Source organism: Megalobrama amblycephala, linkage group LG9, assembly GCF_018812025.1.
Source record: "Megalobrama amblycephala isolate DHTTF-2021 linkage group LG9, ASM1881202v1, whole genome shotgun sequence".
NCBI classification, from domain to species: domain Eukaryota; kingdom Metazoa; phylum Chordata; class Actinopteri; order Cypriniformes; family Xenocyprididae; genus Megalobrama; species Megalobrama amblycephala.
Window position 1 is genome coordinate 38,119,453 of NC_063052.1, and position 24,168 is coordinate 38,143,620.

The following is a 24,168-nucleotide window of genomic DNA, read 5'->3' on the forward strand; positions in this document are numbered from 1 at the left end:
CCATATTTCTCCTAATTTTTGCTATTGCTTCAATTATAAAGTACAAAATATGTACTAAATTTAATTTATTTCAATTTAAAATAAAATACATTACAATACAAAACAGTTTATATACAATAATATTTATAATTTTAAGATTTATTTAATTTAATTTGAATAATTTTAATAATGATTATTTAATTTTACACTTATGGGAATGAGAATTCATTGCTGCAGTGTAAGAAATTTTTATATAAATTTGTACTGAATTTAATTAATGTTGATTTTAATTTAAACTAGAATAGTAAAATAAAATAAATTACAATATAATTCATATTTTTCATTTTGCATTGAATTTAGTTTTATTAATTGTATAATAGATTACAATAATGAGAATTGTTTTCTTATTGAAGTACGAAAATGCTATTTTTTGCATTAAAGTAATGAGAGTGTTATTTTTTTCTTGTTACAGAAATGAGAACATTTTTTTTCTTGTGTTACACGAATAATAAAACATTTTTGTGTCACAGTCATGAAAATTTAGTAGGATGTAATGTGCCTTATTTCCTTTCAGGCTTCATTTTCTCTATGTTAAAACTAATTGCCTAGTTCTTTCTTTTGGTTTTGTGGTGAAACACGAGCTGGTCGTTTCTTCGTTCGACTCACCCATGCAGAGATAAATGAAAGGCGAAAGAGAGTGCGCAGGGAAGAGATGAAGGCAGACAGCTGTGTTTTTGTGTTGCTATTTTGAGCGTCTGGCCGCTGCTCTACTCCCCTGGTCTGGCCCGGCCTATTTCTGTCCTGGGCTGGTCCTGCTGCTATTCTTGGCACCTGAGCGAGAGAGAGAGAGAGAGAGAGTGCAGTAAGAGAGACAGCGCGGTTAGGAAGAGTAACAGAGAGAGAAAGCGTGAGATAGACAGACAGAGAGAGAGTTTCCTGTACAGAGGTTGAGAGGCAGGAACAGAGCTGACGTTCTCACCTGTGACGTCCCCTCGCTGATCTACCTGATGAAACTCAGCAGGGACAGCTAGAAGAAAAGACAGAAGAGGCAAAAAGAGGCCCAGAACAACCAGAACGACTCCGCAAGAGAGAGACGGATAAAAAGGAGAGGAAGTTGGGACACTGAGAGCGAGGTCTGAAGCTCGAGTTATGCTGCAGACCATTTATGAAGCTGACTCCAGCATCACTGCAGACTGGAGGAGGAGAAGCCTGGACGCTCACGCCACTGCCATCGGATCAGGTACAACACTTGAACACTCGTCCCAGAACACGCTTGCTTACATCAGCAACATTCTCTCAGATCTCAGAGTTCTAAATTAATGTTTCTCTTAGAATTCCGAATCCGATGACGGAACACAAATGTGTTGTTGATGTTTGATATAGAGATATTTTGTCAAGTGAAAACCTCAGAAGCAGGTGAGAGGAGAGAAGTCTCCATTTGCTCTCCATTAGATCTCATTGCTGTCTACACTGCAAATGATTTTCTTAAAAAGTATTTTTGACTTCTTTAGTAAATTATATAAACATTTACTTGAGAAACTGTATAAGAAATGATATAAGATATAAAGACTTTTTTCTGAGAAATGTATCAAAATGTAGTGAGTTTATGCTTAAAACAAGAACAAACATGCTAGTGGGGTAAAAAAATATAGAAAGTTTATTTTTTTTGACCCCATTGGCAGATATTTTTCTTGTTTTAAAGGGGCTATATGTAAGAATTTTCATGTATTAATCGCTTTTTCATTGCCAATGTGTTAACAGTTTGTAATGAAACTTAAAAAACGAGACCTTTCCCGACTTCCTAGCTGTCAATGTCAATGTGTCATGCAAAGAAAATGGATTAATTCAAACTATAGCCAGATCTATATAGTTCATATAGTCTCAAATAAAGGCTACTTTATAAACAAACTATTATAACAGTGTAATTTTAATTACCTCATCTGTCGACATGATGCCGGTGAATTGCAGTGCTGGTGCTAACATATCCACATCGCCGTGATCAGATGCTTTCTTTGCTTTTTTTCACAACGCTGTCATTTTTGTGCGAAACCAACATATTAATCTAACCGTCGCTCTCAGCAGCGTGAACGGCGTCGGGATGTTTAACAGTATATCGTTGCAAAGGTATTTCCAACTTCTTTTTACCTCTAAGCGAAGAACAAAAATGAAGTTCACGTGAGTCTCTTGTACATGTGCACGAATGCGAGCGCGAGCAGGAAGTTGCAGGCTGTAGTTCACTTAACGGCCACCGGTGTCGCTAATAACAAGAGTTTCTGAATTCTACATGTAGACCCTTTAAGTATAAATTCTCTTAGTTTTTTCTTTTGATTCTCAAGTAAATGTGTCTTGATTTAAGATTTTTTTAGATATTTGTCAATAATACTGAGTAAGAAAATCCTTTTCTGCGGTGTACGAGAAACAAGGATATTAAGGAGATCTTCTTGCAGGCAGCTATCACATGTGAGAAAGAGCTCAGGTAAATTAGCTCAAATGTTGCTCAGGAGTTTCATTTACATCTCCTAAAATTCCTTAGAAGAAAATAAGACACAAAGAGTTGTCATGTAGCATAGAGCTATAAAATGAAGAGCAGCTCAGATCATGTGCTCTTGGGAGAACTCGAGGAGAAGTGTTTGAGTTCATATTGAGATCTCTGCTGGATTCTATTTGTGATGTGAGTTATTGGGAATTTTCATCACACTGTGTGTGTAGATGATTCAACAGCTCTTAACCAGGTCAAATCTATTTTGAGACATCACAGATAGTTTCATGTTTTGTTTCATGTCACATTCATTGTTTCATTTATCAAAAGCAAGTGACTCACATCAAGTGATTCTGTTGTAGTTATATAAACACCAGACGCTCACCTGTTCGTCATTTAAATCAGTTGCAGGTTGCTGATCTCAGATCAGTATATCCTCATGAATCTTGATTTATTTAATGAAGCTGGACTCACAATCAAACTCATTTTTGCTATGTTTTTGGCAAGTTATTTTAGCTTATTACTTACTGAATACTGTGCTGCATATACTGCATTTTGCCTAATTGAAAAGTAGTATGAATTGTGCAGTGATAAATATTTTAAAGGGGTCATGAACCGTGTTGTTTATTGTTTTATAATGTTTCCTGGGGTGTACTTATAATGTTAGTATGGTTTTTACATCAAAAATGGTCATAATTTAGAAATAAAAGGCATTTTTCCTACCCTGATTTTAGCCCTCTGATTTGAACGCTCTGTTTTAAAGGGATAGTTCACCCAAAAATGAAAATTTGATGTTTACGATCGGTTTGTGCGAGAAACCGAACAGTATTTATATCATTTTTTACCTTTAAAACACCACTATGTCCAACTGTGTTCAGCATTCGCTTAGTAAGGTCTGATCGCGCTCTGACAACGGCAGTGATGTCTCGCGCATATACTTCAATGAGTGCTAGACATCACTGCCGTTGTCAGAAGTGATGATACAAAAATGATATAAATACTGTTCGGTTTCTCGCACAAACCGATCATTTCGTGTCTTAGGACATCAATGTGTCGTCACGAGCCGCAGGGTTTAATGTGGATTTGTCTGAGCAAGTTTTTTCGACTCTTATTGTTCGAGTTCCCATTCACTCCCATTATTTGACTGACAGATGGCAACGGTTGGAGTTAAAAATCATCATTTGTGTTCTACTGAAGAAACAAAGTCACCTACATCTTGGATGCGCTGGGGATAAGCAGATAAACATCAAATTTTCATTTTTGGGTGAACTATCCCTTTAAGGGGCGTGTCTGCTGTGAGACTTCAGTGTAAATGCCCACTGCTGTGATTGGCTGACACAACTCAATTTCTAGACACTAAGGAATGCTTTCATCTTAACTAACAGTGCAAACTTTATTCGTTGAATAAAACGGGAGTTTTGTCGCAAGTCCAGAACTCAGTCCCTGATAAACTCACGCTGTTTGATTGACAGCTCCAGCGATTGTAAAGGGAGCGTTCTTTGATCGCTTTCTATATATAATTTAATCACCGTTTAAATAAAAGATTATTTTAATCCTACTAAGAGAAACAACGTGAAGTTGACCGTTTAGTCACTGGTTTGATTTTGATGAATCATTACATATCAGATCAGGCATTAGAATTAACACAGTTACTTACATGTTGTTGCATTACTGTCAAGTCCACATCATAAAAGTCTGTTTCAAAAGCCTGCGCTGAAATGTGACTGATTTACCAAAGAATCCACAGTGAAATGATGATTCCTTCTGTGGAGGCGGCGTTTCACCATAGATAGGCACATTCCGGGATCAGTCGTTCTCTGGGTCTGGTGTCAATAGAAGCTTTTATTGGACTAACAAGGATGTTTTCAGTTCTGAAACTTACAGGATATTCTTATAGAACGATGACCTCTTATATATCAAAAGCTCAATGAAAAGTTGATTTCTCAATTCATGACCCCTTTAATCAGTAGCATCCTGAACTGTTGTCACATTTGCTCAATAATTTTCACACTGAGTGCCATCCAGTTATTTTTAATTTTTTAATCCAATTGTTTATGCAAAACCTTCCTCAATATGTTTGTCTTGTTTTCCAGTACAAATATCTAACATTCTTAAATCAAGATTTACTTGAGAATCAAAATGGCTTATCTGATGTCATTTTCCTTATCAAGTAACTATATCTTAATTTAAGAATTTTTAGATATTTGTACTGGAAAACAAGAGAAAAATACTGAGTTTTGCAGTGAGAGTAGTACAGTACCAGTCTACCAGTCTGGTAACTCAATGAGTTAACAGCTTAAGAGTTCAACAGTGCAGCTCCTGTTTTTAGCATGTGTCGACACGACTGTGAGACGTTGTTTCCCTCAGACACCTGGAGTAGCTCTGCAGGGAATGAGAGCTCATCCAAGTGTGTGTCTGTGTCCCATTTAGCATATTTCTACTACACACTAAATGTATGTACTTGGCTGGTGATGAGAAAGAGCATACTAAGAAGGTAAAATTGATCGCACAACCCCCATTGTCGCACACTGTATGCATACAAGCGCAAACGCGTAGCTGAATTCATTCTTTTTGAACTCGCAGATCATCATTACTCCAGTCTTCAGTGTCACATGATCCTTCAGAAATCATTCTAATATGCTGATTTGCTGCTCAAGAAACATTTTATAAACATTATTAATGTTGAAAACAGTTGTGCTGCTATGTATTTTTGTGCAAACTGCTATTTTTTAATACATAGAAAGCATTTATTTTTTGAAATAGAAATCTTTTGTAACATTCTTTACTGTCACTTTTGATCAATTTAATGGGTCATTGCTGAATATATCACCAGTTTTTCATAGCAGAATCTAATGTTGTCAAGTAAAATCAGTGTTGAGCAGGTGGATGCATGTTTACTTCATACTTGATTTGTCGTTTCTGAGAAACATCTTTTGACAAGTGTTGTGTTGTGCTCAGGTGTGTTTGTGAGCGGCATCCTGCTTTAGGAATGGCGTGAGAGGGCAGTTATTTACCCCTCTGCACTCCGTTACTGCCCGCGGCTGCATGTTGAATGTTCTGGCCTCTTGACTTCAAGCCTGACTATTCTTAGCCACTGTATTTTGGGCTTAAGGCATTAGGATGCTAAGATTAGCCCCGGTTATCATTCTGTCTGAGTTAACTCCTCACGTAACTACATACCGGAAGGCTTTATTTATAATGCACACTCTTTTTTAAATAACAACAGGAGAAACAAAGGACGAGATGTTTTCGAAATGAAGATTTTTTAGAGTCTTTTATTGCATTCAGAGCACATGCCGCAGTATTTTTGGTGTTGACTGACACCTTTGGCCAGTGTTGTGGTTCTGTTTTGGTGGCGTGTGCTTTTTGTGGTTTGTGTATTCTGGGCCGGGGGCCCGATGGAGTCTCTGTGGCAAGAGATGGTTTCACAACGTGGCGGTTTTTATTTCATCGCCCGAACGTGGACATGTTGCTGATATTCTGAGTCGAATGCAACTGTTACCCCCATAACCCACCATCAAAGAATAACTGCGCGTGACCAGAGGAAGATTTTATTGTGTTAAATAAACACAAACGAGAGAATTGTTGACATACGGTAAGAGTATAGAGCTACAGTACAGTATAAAATGAATGTGGAGAGCAGCTCAGATTATTTGTTCATAGAAGAATTAGTTAAAAATGTTTGAGTTCATATTGAGATCCCTAACGTGATTGCAGACTTTGGTATTTTGTCATATCCGAGCACATCATTGAGATCTCTTCTGTACGGAAGTCCAATTTCAGCCACAGTAGAATGCCTAAAGTGGACCATCGAAATAAAGTGTAACCAAAAAGAGAAATCATGCTTTGGTAAATCATAATTATGACATAAAAAGTCAAAATTTTGACATACTAAGTCATAATTATAAGATAAAAAGTCAGAATTATGACATAAAAGGTAAAAAATGATGAGATAAATGTCAAATTTATGACATACTAATCATAATCATGAGATTAAGTCAAAATTGTCATAACTATGGAATTAAGTTGAATGACAAATCAAAATTATAAGATGCTAAGTCTTAAAGCAGAACTAAGTAACTTTTTTTACCTTCATAAATAGTTTTCTAAGTCCTTACGATGGTTAATTGACTTGTAGTGGTGTGTTTGAGGCGAGCACTAACCCCCTCTGGCACGTCTTTGACAGAAAACAACACTTGCAAGTTGAGCTTCGCCGACCCGACACAATCTCGCCTCATGTTCACGTTCATGCGAGAGTGACAAAATGCTTTACGGTAATTCAAAACCAATGTATATATTATGACTTTATAAGACAATTTCGAAAATTACCCACCTCCATCGAGATTTCTTGTACTGTATTTGCAAAACTACTGCGCTGGTGAGCGTTGTAGTCCAGAGCTGCGCTTGGAGTATTTACGACAGTGTGATTCACTGAAGGAACCTGTAGGGGGAGCTTCGCAAATCTTACTGAGTTCCGCTTTAATAACGATAAAAGGTCATAATTACGACATAAAAGTAAAAATTATTAGATAAAAGTCACAATTATAACATACTAAGTCACAACTATCACAAAATATCAAAATTATGACATAATAAATCATAATTATAACATACTAAGTCATTATTGAGAAAAAGTTGAAATTATGACATACTAAGTCATAACTAACACATAAAAAGATATGGCATAAAAAGTAAAAATTATGAGATTAAAGTCACAATTATGACATACCAAGTCACAGCTATCACATAAAAGTCAAAATTATGTCATAATATGTCACAATTATGAGAGTCATAGTTATGAGAAAAAGTCGAAATTATGACATACTAAGTCATAATTATCACATAAAATGTCATTGACAAAAAGAAATAATTACAAAATCATATCAATTCAAAATTATGAGATACTAAGTCATAATGAGATATAAAGTCAAAATTTTGACATGCTAAGTCATAATTATAAGATAAAAAGTCAGAATTATGACATAAAAGGTAAAAATGATGAGATAAATGTCAAATTTATGACATACTAATCATAATCATGAGATTAAAATTGTCATAACTATGAAATTAAGTTGAAATGATGACAAATCAAAATATAAGATACTAAGTCTTAATAACGATAAAAGGTCATAATTACGACATAAAAGTAAAAATTATAAGATAAAAGTCACAATTATAACATACTAAGTCACAACTATCACAAAATATCAAAATTATGACATAATAAATCATAATTATAACATACTAAGTCATTATTGAGAAAAAGAAATTAGTTTTAGAAATTATGACAAATTAGTTAAAGAAATTATGATATACTAAGTCATAACTAACACATAAAAAGATATGGCATAAAAAGTAAAAATTATGAGATTAAAGTCACAATTATGACATACCAAGTCACAGCTATCACATAAAAATCAAAATTATGTCATAATATGTCACAATTATGAGAGTCATAGTTATGAGAAAAAGTCGAAATTATGACATACTAAGTCATAATTATCACATAAAATGTCATTGACAAAAATAAATAATTACAAAATCATATCAATTCAAAATTGTGAGATACTAGTGCTGCGTCCCAATTCGCCTACTTATACTACGTCCTAAAAGTATGTACTGTTTTTGTAAAGAAAAAGTACATACTTTTGAGTGTGTACCAGAACAGTATGCAAGCTTTGGGACATAGCCTACTACCTCGTCATAATTGCGTCTTTAACGGACGTTCTGTCGCTTAGTTACGCAACCTGTAACTGTTTAAACTGTCCTGTCATCTTGTCACAGATAAAATCCTCAACATTCAATTAAATTTATTTTCCTACCGTTTCGGAGAGAAATGTAGTCGCACGTTTATCTGCCAGTCATGGGTCTTTCATGCAATAACTCTCCTCATCTTTGCATAATGATGCATTTAAAAGTTAATGACCAAACGCATCGTTATAAAAGTTCACAATGCTGTTGCAGATGAAATATAATGTGGAATAAATATCTTTTCGTCAGGTTATACTGATTATTAAACATTCAAGCCCCTTTATCTTAACCGCTCTGCTTAACCGTCGATCTCGCATATCCGTCATGTTTGTAGTTTTTTGACACTTTTTATTCGTATTTGTAGTTCTAATCGAATCCTCGTCCACAGCACGGATCTGCACTTCGAATTCTAACCGGAAAAAGTAGACCATCCGGGTATCTTTGGAATATTCATTTCGAAATATTACGATTTGGGACATACTAATTCTACTAATGTACTAATTTTTTCGAATACTATTTAGGACGGTAAGTATGCGAAATGGAACGCAGCATAAGTCATAATGAGATATAAAGTTTCTGTAACGTTGCCTGCTATTTACGTTCACAGACATAACTGACTGTGTTTATGTAAACTGTGTGTGTATTTGACAGTTTAAACAAAAAGTCACGAGACTTGTCTGTGTGTGCGCGCTTCAGATAAATGCGCTCAGAAAACGATCCATTAGATGTTTAAACTGATATAGCTTTAAAACGCGTGGAAATAATCAACTTTAATGATGAAAGAAGAACTATGCTATCCGTGAGAGTGTTCGTGATAATCAAAACCAAGCAGATGTCTTGTTAATATTTGGCACTGGCAGAGAATCCGTGATTGTAGAGAGGGGGCGGGGCACAGCAGCTCATTTGCATTTAAAGGCACATGCACGAAAACAGCCTGTTCTTGACTGTAGTCAGAAATGGGTATTTACAACATGGATTTATGAATGATCTGTGGGGTATTTGAAGTTGAAACTTCACAGACACATTCTGGTGACACATGAGACTTAAATTACATATTGTAAAAATGGGCATAACAGTTCCCCTTTAATTTACCAAAGCATTTTTTCCCTCATGTGTCAGAAATGGCCTTCCATACATCTGAATCTCAAGAGGAGACATGCATGAGAAACATCCTCAGGAGAAACATCTAAGAAACAACTGATTACTGTATATTATTGATATAATGATACTGAAAGAGATAAGATATGAAAATCTGTCTCGTTGTTGTTTCATTCTTATGGTTGTTTTTGTGCACTTTATAAAGAACACATGCGGAAAACAGCATATGCACTAATAGGTTTATTAGCGAGGAGTTTGGAGCAGCAGATTAAGGTCATGTTTACGAGCGCGTTTTTACAGTGCAGCTTTTTTAGGGCATGAGACCAGATCATTCTCTCTCTGAACACACACATATACTACACATATACCAAATGCCTTTCCTTTTTTCACTTGTGTAAAAATACATTAAGTGCAACTCAAACATGACAGTCACACGGTGTCTCGCTTTAGATTGAGCTCAAATAATATTTCGGCCTCGAACGGGAGGTTGTTGAAATACCTCCGTGTTTATGCTCGAGGCATTTGAAACAGACCCCATAAAAAGACCCTCCCTGTAGATTATGCCCGTAATTGCCCTTGGGTTTATTTTAAAGAGCCTAAAGAAGGGTTTTAATGTGTCATTTTTATGCAGCTAACACTGCACTCCTTCGTATCTGACAAAAACACATATGAACTAGTCTCAGAAATCAGTTTGCAATCTGTGTGAGCAGTAAAATGAGGTATTTTAACTGTATTTGTTCACAGTTAGCTAAAATGAATGAAACTTGTTGGGCAAAGTAGCATGTTACTGGAAAAGCTAAACAGTTATCGAATCTCAAGTGTATCTTTATTGCATTAAATCTTGTTTGAAGTGTATTTGCGCTGTCTCTCTCTCTCAGATTCAGAGGGGTTGTCTGCGGTGGGCACGTCTGGGGTCAGTATGCTGGACTGGGACCGTGATTCTGATGATTGGGAAAAGCAGTTACAGCGCGAGCTGCTTCTGATCCAGAGACAGCAGCAGATCCAGAAACAGCTACTCATCTCTGAGTTCCAGAAACAGCACCAGAACCTTCTGAGACAACACCAGGCCCAGCTTGAGGAGCACATCAAGGTACAACCTTCTAACAGGGAACGTTCCCGGAACTTTGGCTAATGTTCTGGCAAGGTTCTTTTAAAGGGGTGGTTGATCATGATTTCCCTTTTTAACTTTAGTTAGTGTGTAATGTTGCTGTTTGAGCATAAACAACATCTGCAAAGTTACGACGCTCAAAGTTCAATGCAAAGGGAGATATTTTCTTTTAAAGAAATCGCTTTTTAAGGACTACAACAAACGGCTGGTAGGGACTACAATGAGCTTTGTCCTGGGTTGGTGACATCACTAACCCTAAAATGTGCATAAACCCCGCCCCCAAGAACATGCAACAAAGGGGGCGGGGCCATGTTGGGCTGCTTTAGAGAAGAGGAAGAGTTGTTGCAGTAGAGTGTTGTTGACATGCCGTCATTTTACGCCGGACTGCTTCACAAACGAGGGTCAATTCAACTCAACTCCACAGCAACTACATAAATTTATCCACTAACCATTCAGAAACATCCAGTTTCATTCTAAAAGTTGTAACTTCTTCCTGAGTCTCTCCATCAGTGTCGACTCCGGTTTGAACAATGTAAGGCTGAACACCTTTACTGACAATCCTCATTTTGGCTGCGTGAGATTCTCCAGCTTTGTTGTTGTTGAGCTGTTAAAGCTCCACCCTCTTCTGGAAAGCGGAGCTCATTTGCATTTAAAGGGACACACACAAAAACGCTGTGTTTTTGCTCACACTCAAATAGGGGCAAATTTGGCAAGCTGTAATAAATGATCTGTTGGGTATTTTCCATTGTAGTCTTGAGTTTTTTCTGGGAACGAACACGTCAAAATATTCCTGATTTCATTCATTCACTCCCTAAGGCATATGCAAAATAAAGGGATGGGGCCTGGTTGAGGGCGGGACATTTCCCAAACACGCTCAAAGCTCTTGACCAATCACAAAACGCTGGTTCAGTCGACCATTTAGAGTACACTGTGGTTTTCAGAAGGAGAGGCTTCATAGAAACAGGAACTAAACAAAGTTACTGACAGACTAGGAAGAGAGGAGCTGCATCATTGGAGGATATGGGGTGTTTTTGAACAATCAAGCATGAAAATCTATTCTAGTAGAGCCCCAAAAAATTGAAGAAGGACATGGCCTCTTTAATATTTGCATAACCAAGCAAAACATGTTTTTAAACATTTGAAAAACTGGACATTTTCAATGTCAGATAAAATTCAGAAATAACATTTTCATAACTTAGTGGGAACGTTCGCAAAAAGTTCTTTGAACATAATTTTTTTTTAGGGAATCAGCCTCTTTTACTGTGACCCCAGATGGAAAAAGCACACACTGCAAATAAACATGCAAACTTTGCAGTTATCATACTGTTTAGAAAGTGTAATCATAAATTGTTAAACTAATGTGAGAGAAAAATCACCAACCTGACTATACTGCAAAATAATGATTTTTCTGACCCCATTGGCAGATATTTGTTCTTATTTTTAGCACAAACTCACTAAATTTTAATAAATTTTTCATAGAACAAGACTTCTCATTTTACATAACTTTGTATCTCAAGTAAATGATTGTAAATGTTAAATCTTGATATAAGATTGTTCAGGTATTTGTACTGGAAAACAAGACAAATTTTACTGAGGAAGAACATAATTTTCACAGTGTGTGTAAGTTTAACTCTGCTAAATAAAAAAGTTAACCTGGTTACTATATTTGTTATCCGTTTGAGGATACCAGGAAGTCACATGCAATGACGACAATGTGACATAACTATCCATATAAAGCTCTGTTTACACGGAGCAAACTCCACCCACAGAAATGATGCCGTTGACCCATTCATTAGTCAAATCAAGACGCTGTTTGTGTCAGATATTTGTAGATCGGAAAAAGCTGATCTTCCTGTTTGAAGCAGGTCAGTGTGGTTTAAGGTCACTTGGCTGACCTGCAGGAAACGAATCGATTTAGTGGGAAGTTTAGATAATCTCATTACTTCAGCGTGTGTGAAGCATCACAAGGAGAGTGAATGAGTGAGCACAAGAGGAAGAGCTGAAACTGGATGCTGATTGGTCACAAGAGTAAATCACTAAATATCAAAGTAATGGTCATCTGCCCTTAAATGCTGCAATATTTCATTTTCAGTGACTTTTAATCTTAATCTTGAAACTTTTTGTGATATGTTTTGTTTGAAAAGTATGTTTTCTGATGAATTAGATTTAGATTGAATGCTTTAAATGTTCAAATACTTCTTGGGGATACTGTATATCACTAATACGTCAATCTGAGGTCAGTTTGACCTCTAAATATCAACATCAGCCTTTGGAATCAGCCATGTGCATGTGTCTGGTTGTGATGGAGATTTTAGCTGAGTTTTTCTCTGTCTGTCAGCTCCAGCAGGCTCTGTTAACTCTTCGGCAGCAGCAGGAAGTGTTTGCTGAAGAGCGTCGGCTGGTGGGTGAGGAGGAGAGAGAGGAGGTGCGAGAGGACGAGAAGGAGCTTCACAGGAGAGAAACACAGAAACACCAGCACCACAGACGGAAGGAGCGATCCAAAGAGAGTGAGCAAACACTAGTGTAATAAATTAATAATGACGGTACTTTTGTTTTTGCTTGGTTTTTTATTTTTAGCAACATTTCAGCTATGACTTCATCCTGAAAATTGTTGGAGTGACCACTAGGTGTCGCTGTTTCTGCACACGTCTCTCCTTTCTGAGTTGCAGATGTAAATTGAGCAGAGTGAGAAAATCAAATAAAAAAAATTGCATTGAAATTAATATATATTTATAAACTATATAATACTACTATTTATATTACTATATAAAAATATTAAGGTTTATATTAAGTTATATTAACTTTTCCTGTCACCTGAATAAAAGTTTTAACATCACATTTTATTTGTCAAGCATACTAGAGATCGCACACAGCAAATGAGATCTTTTAAATTACTATATTGCAAGGAAAACTATTAGACTTAATAGTAAAATATAATCAATAAATACATATTTAATTTTATAAATTTGAATAATATAATTATATTATAATAATATAATATTTAATCCTTTTTATTATAAATATTATATTTAAATTATAATTATAATTAACAATTATATTTAAATATTAAAATATAAAATTATATAAAAGTACTGTATGCTTGAGATAATGTCAAGCATACAGCAAATGAGATAATTTCAATTACTAGATTGCAAGGAAAACTATTAGACTTAATATTAAAATATAAAATACATATTTCATTTTAATAATATAATCATAATTATTAATATTTAATCTTATTTATTATAATAATGATAACAATATAATATAAGTATATAATTAAATATTATATTTAATAATTATAATTATTAAATAAACATGAAATAATTAAATATTATATTTAAATTATAATTATCATTAACAATTATATTTAAATATAAAATTATATAAGTACTATATGCTTGACAAAATGTCAGGCATACAGCAATTATCAATTATTAAAATTACTTGATTACAAGAAAAATAAATATGAACAATTAAATTGAAAATAAATGTAAACATAAATGTATTAAATTATTTAAATATAGATATTAAGGACAAACAGTTTATAAAAGAATATTTCAGACCAGTTATATATTAACTTATATATATATATATATATATAATGTAATCTCCATTACATATTGAGTCATTACATATTAATAATCACATATAGACTGATAGCTGACGTTTAATTTAATCTGTCATAAAGTTGAATTAAGTTTCTACCATGTTTTCCGCAGGTGCGATGGCAAGTACTGAAGTTCGGCAGAAACTGCACGACTTTCTGATGAGTAAATCGGCTAAAGACCCGTCTGTGTCCGGCGCCGGTTACCCTCTTAGCCGCTCGAAACTGTGGTACAGGTACATCAGCCTCCTTCAGCTCCAGTCAAGAGCATTATACTACAGTTCAGACTTCTGTTCCATGTGAATGTTTAATAAAACAGAATAGAATGTGAGTGGAATCAAAAGTATCAAAAGTGTAACGCGCTGTCATGATGTCATCACAGCTCCGCCCACCCGGGTCCTGCAGAGCAGAGCTCCCCTCCGCTAGGAGAAACTCCGCCCACCTTCAAATACCCTCTGACCTCTGGCCTGGACTACAGAGAGGACTTCCCTCTCAGGAAGACTGGTAGGTCAGAGTTCAGAGGTCACGCTGAAGAATCCTGTCCTATGATCCTTACGAAATCAGTATAATCTGAGACACGTTTGGAAGCTGTCAGGTTTGGGTCTTTGAGAACGGCAGTGGGCTGATGGGAAGTGTGTGTGGGTTTGTCACAATGAATGGTTCTTGAATCTGATTATATACAGAAGTCTTATACTGTAAGTCATTGTGTTTTGCATGTTATTCCTATTGGCTCAATTTGATTAGTCAAGATTGAATGAAAACCTTGTGAGCTGCTTTGCTGCTGTTTACTTCCTACATAGGCAGCATGTAGAATGTTTGCTATTTGCATCCTGCTTAACTAACAATGCAGTTCTCTAAAAAGCACAACGAATATATGATGCACATAATGTTTTCCAGTACAAATTTATAAACATTCTTAAATTAAGATATAATTACTTAAGATATTAAGTCTTATTTTCTGAAGAATGTATCAAAATTAAGTGCGTTTATGCTTAATAAAACAAGACAAAATATTGGCTAGTGAAGTTAGAAAAATATACTTAATTTAAAGGGAAAACTAGATTGTTCTTCTTACCCCATTGACAGATATATTTTCAACTCACTTAATTTATATATTTTCCTTCTCAAGCATCTTGATTTAAGATTTTTAAGATATTTGTAATGGAAAACAAGACAAAAATACAACGCAAGGAAATAGTTTTTGGAGTGCAAACTTTCTCAGAACTTCCCAAATGTTTTGGTTCTCTCAAAGTTATGATCAAACGTTCCTCCAGTAACATTAATAGAACGTTCAGTCAAAGTTATCTGGCCATATTTAAATGTTTTAACATTTCAGAGAACATTCAAAAGTTCCGTTCCCATAATGTTTGCGAAACGGAATGCTTCTGTTCGTTCGCATAACCAAAAAAAAAATAAAAAATAAAAAATTTCAAAACATTTTAAAAAATTGTCAGAACATTCAAAATTAATGTTTCATAACTTAGGCCTGGTCCACATGTACACAGGTATTTGTATAAACTGAGTTTTTCCTCCGTTTAAAAAAAAGCGTAAACATTAAAACGCAAAAACACGCTATGAAGCGCTGTCAAGAGCATGCCAAACCAACAGATGGCGATATAACCCTAACCGTAAAGCCATGTTGGCCTGTCAGAAGCCTGGAAAAAAGGTTATTACTGGTTCCGGTTCTGACGTCACAAGCCAAAATCTCCTGTTTAACCATCTACATGACAAGAATGCAACCAGAGTTTCTAAAAATCTTCATCATGAAGTTTTCAAAAAAGTTCAGTTTCAGTGACCGGATACTGTGTTTGCGTGTGGACGAAAGGCCAAACCGCAGAGAAAAAGCTGCTTTAGTACTGAATTAAGTTTTTAATCAATGTCTTTCTTAGTTTGTTTGACCAAATGGATGGATTATTTTAGTTTGTTTGACCAAAATGCAGTATAATTTTGATGCTGTCTATGTAGGGTGCCCACTTGGTTTTGTAACAGAGCTCAGTGACCTCCAGCGAGGGCGATCTGACCTGATGTGTGTTCTTGCTCCAAGCTCGTGCAGAATCTAACAGCATTACATGAATGTCACAGGGGCTCGGCGGAGGTGACACTGCCTAAATGTTTGCAGATGAATCTGGCTGATATTTAATCACCGGGTTCAAGGGTCAACTGAGCATGTCACTGAGCCTGGTGGCCTGTGGGCAGAGCTAAATGGGGCCGGTGAGTGACCCTGTTTAGCTTTAGGGTCAGCGTGGTGAGAATGACCATGCTTGTGCCCGCTGTGTGCCCCGGGGCGGCCGGTGCTGAGGTTTGCAAACAATTACCCAGCGGAGGGGTTGTAGAGACGAGAGCCGGGCCGGGCAGAGGGGTCCAGCTCTCTGGCGCAGAGGTTAACTCGTCCTGCGGGCGTAAGCAGGAAGTAGGTGGCTTTGGGTCGTACGGTTGCGAATCACCTCAGATGAGTGTTCAGGATGGTCATTGTGAGCATTTGACCTTTCAAATGGGATTGTTTTGCATGTTTTATTGTCCGCTAAAGTCTGAGCACGTGATGTAATGTTTAAAAGTATGATTTTTTAAATGTTTTTTTTAATGTTTACGCTCACCAAAGCTGCGTTTATTTGATCAAAAATACGGTAAAACTGATTAGTTTGATTCCCTGCACAGCATTTTACATAAGTTCTGCCAAATATTGGAAAAAATAAGTTACGCTACCATTTGAAAGTTTGGGTCTGTAATATTTTTAATGGTGAGCAGAAGAGGCTTCTTTCACAAACAAGGCTATTTATTTGATCAAACATACAGTAAAGACGGTGCACACAATTTACTATTTCATTTTCTTGATTTGCTAAATCATGCACATGATTTTTTATTTCGTTTCCTCGATTTGCTAAATTGTGCTCACGATTTACTATTTCGTTCCTTCGATTTACTAATTTGATCCCTCGATTCATAAATTGTTCCCACTATTTAGAAAATGGAGGGAACAATTGATCAAATTGAGGGAACAAATTAGTAAATCGTGTGCACAATTTAGCCTACTATTTTTTTCTGCAAGTAGGTATATTTCTGATTATTATCAATGTTGAAAAAAGTTCATATTTTTGTGCAAAGCTGAAAAGAACAGCATTTATTTAAAATGGAAAACTTTTCTGACATTATAAATGTCTTTACTGTCACTTTTGATCAATTTAATGCATCCTTGGTGAATAAACGCATATTTCAAACGAAAACGATAGTATTTTGAACGGTACACAGTAATAGTAAAAGTGATGCTTGACTTCGCAAACACCACAAAAAAAGTACATCTGAAAACATGCTCACTTTTCCGGGAACTCGTATTTGAGTCAACATGATCTTCAACCTCGGATATTTTCTGCATATTTCGGCTTTAGTTGCGAGGCTGATTTCGAGATGAGTTTGCAGAGGAAGGTGATACGACTGACTCAATGATAAGACTGAAACCCTTTTCAAAGGAAATGTAAATATAGACCTGGTTTTCATCCAGGCACTGTTTTCACGGAATTTCCAGCATGGCCTAAAAAGCGGGAAGGGGGTCCTGAGGCTCAACGGGCCGGAATACCGCAAACCTCCGGGGAGATTTTTCCTGAGCGCAGGGGTCTGCTCTGCCTCAGGCCGCATCAGAGATCAGCGCGAAACCGTGGGGCGTCTTTTCATCCCCTCTCAATAACTCAGGTAACAGCTTTTAAAAAGAGGCCCGTCCGGTACATTAGGGGGATACAAAAACAACAGGAACGATGCAAAAGCTAAAAAAAATGAAAAGAAAAACAGCCTGCTTTTTTTGTCAATGGAATAATTTGTCTACGCTGACAAGACAGTCTGCAGGGCCACTTCCTGTGGCTCCAGTTTCAGACCGTAGATCAGAACGAAGAAAGATAGAGCAGAAGCGGCCAATTAAAACACAAAACACCTCCCTGTGCCTGAACGGAATGATTTTTTTTATGACTGTAATCACTCCCACAATGAGCAGTTTCATATCCAGCATTCAAAATGTTTAAGCATGGCTAGCTAAACATGAAAAACTGTTTTTATGTATGAATCAAACATCCTGTGTGTAGACTCTCCTGTTTAAATGACGTTTTGAGGCCTCATTCCCGGTAGATTCCCTCTCAGATTCGGCCAGGCAGGGGGTGTCGGGGTGATCATGAAGGTAGCTCTTGTTCTTTGCCCTGGTCAGGACCCTTTTCGGCTGAATGATTGACAGGTGTGAAGGGGGGCGGGATGCTGAGTGGTCGTGATGTGCAGGCGACAGATCTGTTTGTGTAAGGAAAGAGAACAGTGGGAGAGACACTGGAATACTGCTAGTGCAAGCACCATTATTACTTACACCTAGTGATTTGGATGTTTAGTGTGCTCTGTAAAATGAAAATGAATTTTTTAGACAGAGCCGGTAAGCATCCACCTAGCAAATACCCAGAATATCCACGCAACTACATAGCAACACCCTGGCAACCATCTAAAACATCATAGTAACCTCATAGTAACATGCTGTAAACCACTCAGAACACCTTAGCAACTGCATAGCAACCACAGAGAACATTCTAACAATCACCCAGGAATGTGCTAAAAACTATTCAAGAACACCTTAAAAAACCCATAGCAACACCCTGGCAACCATCTAGAACATCATAGTAACCTCATAGCAACATGCTGTAAACCGTTCAGAATACCTAGGAACAGCATAGCAACCACAGAGAACATTCTAACAACCACCCAGGAATGTGCTAAAAACTATTCAAGAACACCTTAAAAAACCCATAGCAACACCCTGGCAACCATCTAGAACATCATAGTAACCTCATAGCAACATGCTGTAAACCGTTCAGAATACCTAGGAACAGCATAGCAATCACAGAGAACATTCTAACAACCACCCAGGAATGTGCTAAAAACTACAAAATACTTTTTCAAACTGCACAGCAACACCCTGGCAACCATCTAAAACACCATAGTAACATTATAGGAACATGCTGTAAACCACTTAGAACACCTTAGAAACCGCACAACAACCACAGAGAAAATTCTAGCAACCACCCAAGAATGTGTTTAAAAACTACTGAAGAACACTTTAGCAACCACATAACAACACCCTGGCAACCCTATATAATACCATAGTAACCTCATAGAAACATGCTGTAAACCACTCTGAACACCTTAGCAAGTGCATAGCAACCACAGAGAACATTCTAACAACCATCCAGGAATGTGCAAAAACTACTGAGGAGTAATTAGCAACCACGTAGCAATACCCTGGTAACCATCTAGAACATCATAGTAACCTCATAGCAACATGCTGTAAACCACTCACAACACCTTAGCAACAGCATAGCAACCACAGATCATTCTAACAACCACCCAGGAATGTGCTAAAAACTACTAAAGAACAATTTAGCAACCACATAGCAACACCCTGGCAACCATATATAATACCATAGTAACCTCATAGTAACATGCTGTAAACCACTCAGAACACCTTAGCAAGTGCATAGCAACCACAGAGGACATTCTAACAATCATCCAGGAATGTGCAAAAACTACTGAGGAATAATTAGCAACCACATAGCAACACCCTGGCAACCATCTAGAACATCATAGTAACCTCATAGCAACATGCTGTAAACCACTCACAACACCTTAGCAACAGCATAGCAACCACAGAACATTCTAACAACCATCCAGGAATGTGCAAAAACTACTGTGGAATAATTAGCAACCACATAGCAACACCCTGGCAACCATCTAGAACATCATAATAACCTCACAGCAACATGCTTTAAACCACTCAAAGCACCTTAGCAACAGCATAGCAACCACAGAACATTCTAACAACCACCCAGGAATGTGCTAAAAATTACTGAAGAACATTTTAGCAACTACATAGCAACACCCTGGCAACCATATATAATACCATAGTAACCTCATATTAACATGCTGTAAACCACTCAGAACACCTTAGCAAGTGCATAGCAACCACAGAGGACATTCTAACAATCATCCAGGAATGTGCAAAAACTACTGAGGAATAATTAGCAACCACATAGCAACACCCTGGCAACCATCTAGAACATCATAGTAACCTCATAGCAACATGCTGTAAACCACTCACAACACCTTAGCAACAGCATAGCAACCACAGAACATTCTAACAACCATCCAGGAATGTGCAAAAACTACTGTGGAATAATTAGCAACCACATAGCAACACCCTGGCAACCATCTAGAACATCATAGTAACCTCACAACAACATGCTTTAAACCACTCAAAGCACCTTAGCAACAGCATAGCAACCACAGAACATTCTAACAACCACCCAGGAATGTGCTAAAAATTACTGAAGAACATTTTAGCAACTACATAGCAACACCCTGGCAACCATCGTAGCATTATGACAGTAAGTTTTGCATTGGCGAGAACCACTTAAATTTTATTCAAACATATAAACATCTATATTTACTACATTACTACTAATAACTTGGTATTAGCCACCAGCGACTTCAAAATTAAAAACAATGTTTAATTCAGATCCTGTATTGAATTACGATTTTATTGTAGGAGCAGTAACTGTTGTGACTAGGGTATTTTGGTGGGAACTATAGTTTTTATGGATTGAGCACTCTGTTGTGAGGTGCTGTGGTGTAGTAGTGGCTATCAATCTGTGCTGGTTTGTCAGGAGGAGCTGAACCTGTCTCTTACATCTGGTAATGTAGGAGGTGTGTACATTCTCATTCCTCCACCATATGGAACTGGTCAGCAGCAGCTAAACAAGCCTCGCAGGTGCTCGTGAGATTGGTGGACGGGCCGCCGTCACCCGCTCATGCCATGTAACTCCGTCCCACAGGTGTTTGTTTAAGGAAGCTTGAGTCGGGCTACACTGAAAATGCCCTTTAATGACGCGGCCCAACGTAAACATGCCGACCGCTCTGCGTATTTTCCCTACGTATTAAAAATGTGTAAATCCTTCCCGCTAATTGCTGGGCAAATATTTTTGCGGTATTTTTCTAATAGCTCTTATTCATCATGTGTCAGAGAGACTAAATTACAGTATTTCACCATCGCTGTGATCTGTGATCTCTGCCAAATGCTCCTGAAACTCAAAGCATCCTTTTCATTGCGATCAACCTTTTTTGTCAGCCGTCTTCCATTTTATTAATCAATTATGTGAGGCTCTTTAATCGCTTGTAACATTTTCTGGGTTAACAGCCAAAATAACATGGCCTGTTGGGTTTTTTCCAGAACGAAAGCCGTAGGACTGTAGGGTTTCGGTGGTGGTAATAACTTCGGAAAACCTAAATTTAAGTTGTAATCTGTTGTATCCTTGATCTATATGTATTGTGAAATCAGACACATTCAGAAGGCCTCACAGTCAAGTTGTTTGTGTGCGCGTGTTTACTATTTATCCCCAAAAGTATAGGTAAGTCTGACAAACCCACATTTATTAGAATAATTTGTAATTCATAATTTATAATATTCAAAAGAACTTTTGTTTTTGTCAACTGTTTATCTTTTAGGGGTAGGATGTAGCCATTTTATTTTAATTATAAAAATAATTATATTTCATTTCAATTTTATTTTTTGTTTTTTTTAGTACATTTTTATTGTATAATTATATTTAATGTACAGTTGTTTGTACAATATTTAATTTCAATTTTATATTATTTTGTTATAATTTTGTATTTAATTTTGTATTATAAATATGATTATAAAAAATAAAAAATCAATAAATATGATAATAAAAATAATAAATATGATTATAAAAATAAATAAATATATTTGATTTAAATTGTATTATTTTGTTATATTTTTTATTTTATTTTTTATTACAGATACAATTATATTTAATTTCAGTTTTATATTATTTTGTTATAATTGTATGTATTTTGTTTTTATTATAAATATAATTAATTTCAATTTAATTATTATTGTATTTTTATTATAAATATAATTTAATTTCAATTGTATTATTTTATTACAATTTTTATTTTATTTTCTATTATACAATACAATTATATTTTATTTCGATTTTATTTTATTATTTTGTTATACATTTTTATTTTATTTTTATTACAAATACAATTATTTTTTAATTTCAGTTTTTTATTATTTTGTTTTAATTGTATTATTTTTAAATATCTTTTATTTTATATATAATTAATTTAATTTCCATTTTATTATAATTTTTATTTTATTTTTTTATTATCAATACAATTATATTTCATTTGAATTTTATTTTATTATTTTGATATACATTTTTATTTTTATTATGAATACATTTATGTTTATTATGAATACAATAATATTTATTTCAATTTTATTATTTTGTTCTAAATTATTTTTATTTCACTATTTTATTAACACTGTAGTATATTCTCACCGTTCTGTCTTTGCAATAGGGTGTGTGTGTGTGTGTGTGTGTGTGTGTGTGTGTGCGTGTGTGTTTATTTTCATATCCCTCATCTCCCTTCATCTCTGTCCTCAGCCCACAGTGTGTTGTAATCATGTCGGTCTCCTGATGTGTGTATCTTTGATGCCCACTCAGCGGTCAGACCGGCAGTAGGTGGCGTCTATAGGGCGGCTGGCTTTCCAGTGTATCCTGAGTAAAATCCAGGGAATTTTGGTACTCCATAGGTCATAGTGGTACAAAAAAAAGAGGATTTCCCCTTTTTCCCAAGCCAAATCTCCCTCTGTCTGTGCCGATATCTCTGTTAGTTTAAACACGGCTACCGTAGAGGTTTGTGGTTGGCAGGCTGGCAGGTACTGGACTCCTACAGCCAGCGGAGAGCTGTTGGACAGATTTAATGTCCTCCAGATGAACGATGGAATTGATCTTCCAGTTCTTACCTCATTACAGCTGGGAGATATCCCAGAATTCCTCAGTGTGGCTGGACCGCGGCCACACATTCACTCAGCAGGTTCTGTGAGCTGCCTCGTCAGATCACTTGTATATGGACATTCATGCACTGAAGTCACCATTTTATTATTATTTTTTTGTTATATTTTATATCTATATTTGACAGGTCATTAAATCCTAAAATGTTGTAAAAGTAAAATCGTAAAATGTTCTGCACAGTATAAATCTTTAGAGTAATTTTAAATGATCTTATAATTCAGTTTTTATCAATGTTTTGAGAGCAGGTTTCGGTTTTTCTAAGCCCCTCCTTTCCAAGAGCCTCTCTGCTCTGATTGATCAGACTAAAATTAAATTTAATTGTAGATCATCTCAAAATAGCCCAATTTCGGATAATTAATCGGCCTGGCAGAATTAGCTAATGCAATCTGTTTTCTCTTTCCTCTCAGCATCTGAGCCCAATCTGAAGGTCCGGTCCAGACTCAAGCAGAAGGTTTCTGAGAGAAGAAGCGGACCTATACGCCGCAGAGACGGCAGCGTTCTCGTCACGCCACTGAAAAAACGAACTTTAGAACTAACAGGTGAGCAAACAACAGTTGCTTGAGCTAAACGACCATCTATCTGCAGCCTGAAACAGAGATAAACAGATCTTCTATCAGAAAAAAGGAGAGAAAATCTCAGCCAGTTTGATGTTTGATATACACACCAATGAGCTTCAATTGTGGGCGGAGCTCACAGTCAGTATTGGCTGGCTGCTGTCCTCTCTTTAAGCACTTCCTGTTCTCCTCTCATCTAGATTCTTCGGCCAATGAGAGCCCTGCAGGTTCTGGACCGAGCTCACCCATTGGCTTGTGCAGCAATGAGAACGGAACAACATACCGAACCAGCACCAACCAAATTGAGGTACCAAGAAACTTCTCTTTATAAACTCAATTAAGGGGTCATTATATATAATGTTCCATTTTATGTGATTCTAATTTCATCTTAGCCAATTAGTTATCTGATATTTGCAATTGTGAGATTCTATAAAATTAACATTAACTTTTACTTTTAATAGCTTTATTATGACATGGGAAATGGCTAACAATACTTGTAGGATGCAAGTATTAATAGAAATGTCTGAATATCATTGCATTGGAAAACAAAGTATCAAAGCAAGTGGCAAATCTGTGATCAAATAATGCACAAGCTTTTCTCCGAACTCATTTTTTGAGTCATTTTTGTAGTGTGTTATAAAGGAACTGTTTTTTTGTGTGTGTTTTGTTTGTAAAGTGTATTGTGATGTTTTATT

At 36.2% G+C, this 24,168-nt stretch overlaps 1 protein-coding gene across 3 annotated transcripts in view; it reads left to right on the forward strand.

The window, feature by feature from the left end:
• Positions 1 to 839: 839 nt before the first annotated feature.
• The window catches only part of LOC125276136 (histone deacetylase 9-B), a 34,209-nt gene continuing 10,880 nt past the window's right edge, over positions 840 to 24,168 (forward strand). For 2 of the 3 annotated variants that reach the window (XR_007186579.1, XR_007186580.1), the window contains exons 1-7: positions 841 to 1,219; positions 10,186 to 10,397; positions 12,754 to 12,922; positions 14,138 to 14,258; positions 14,405 to 14,526; positions 23,327 to 23,458; positions 23,674 to 23,780. Coding sequence is in view for 1 of the 3 variants with exons in the window: in XM_048203625.1 (XP_048059582.1) it covers positions 1,129 to 1,219; positions 10,186 to 10,397; positions 12,754 to 12,922; positions 14,138 to 14,258; positions 14,405 to 14,526; positions 23,327 to 23,458; positions 23,674 to 23,780 (954 nt within the window). In the remaining 2 variants the exon portion in view is untranslated. Of the gene's footprint in view, positions 1,220 to 10,185; positions 10,398 to 12,753; positions 12,923 to 14,137; positions 14,259 to 14,404; positions 14,527 to 23,326; positions 23,459 to 23,673; positions 23,781 to 24,168 lie in introns of all 3 variants that reach the window. The other variant, XM_048203625.1, reaches the window with a different exon arrangement.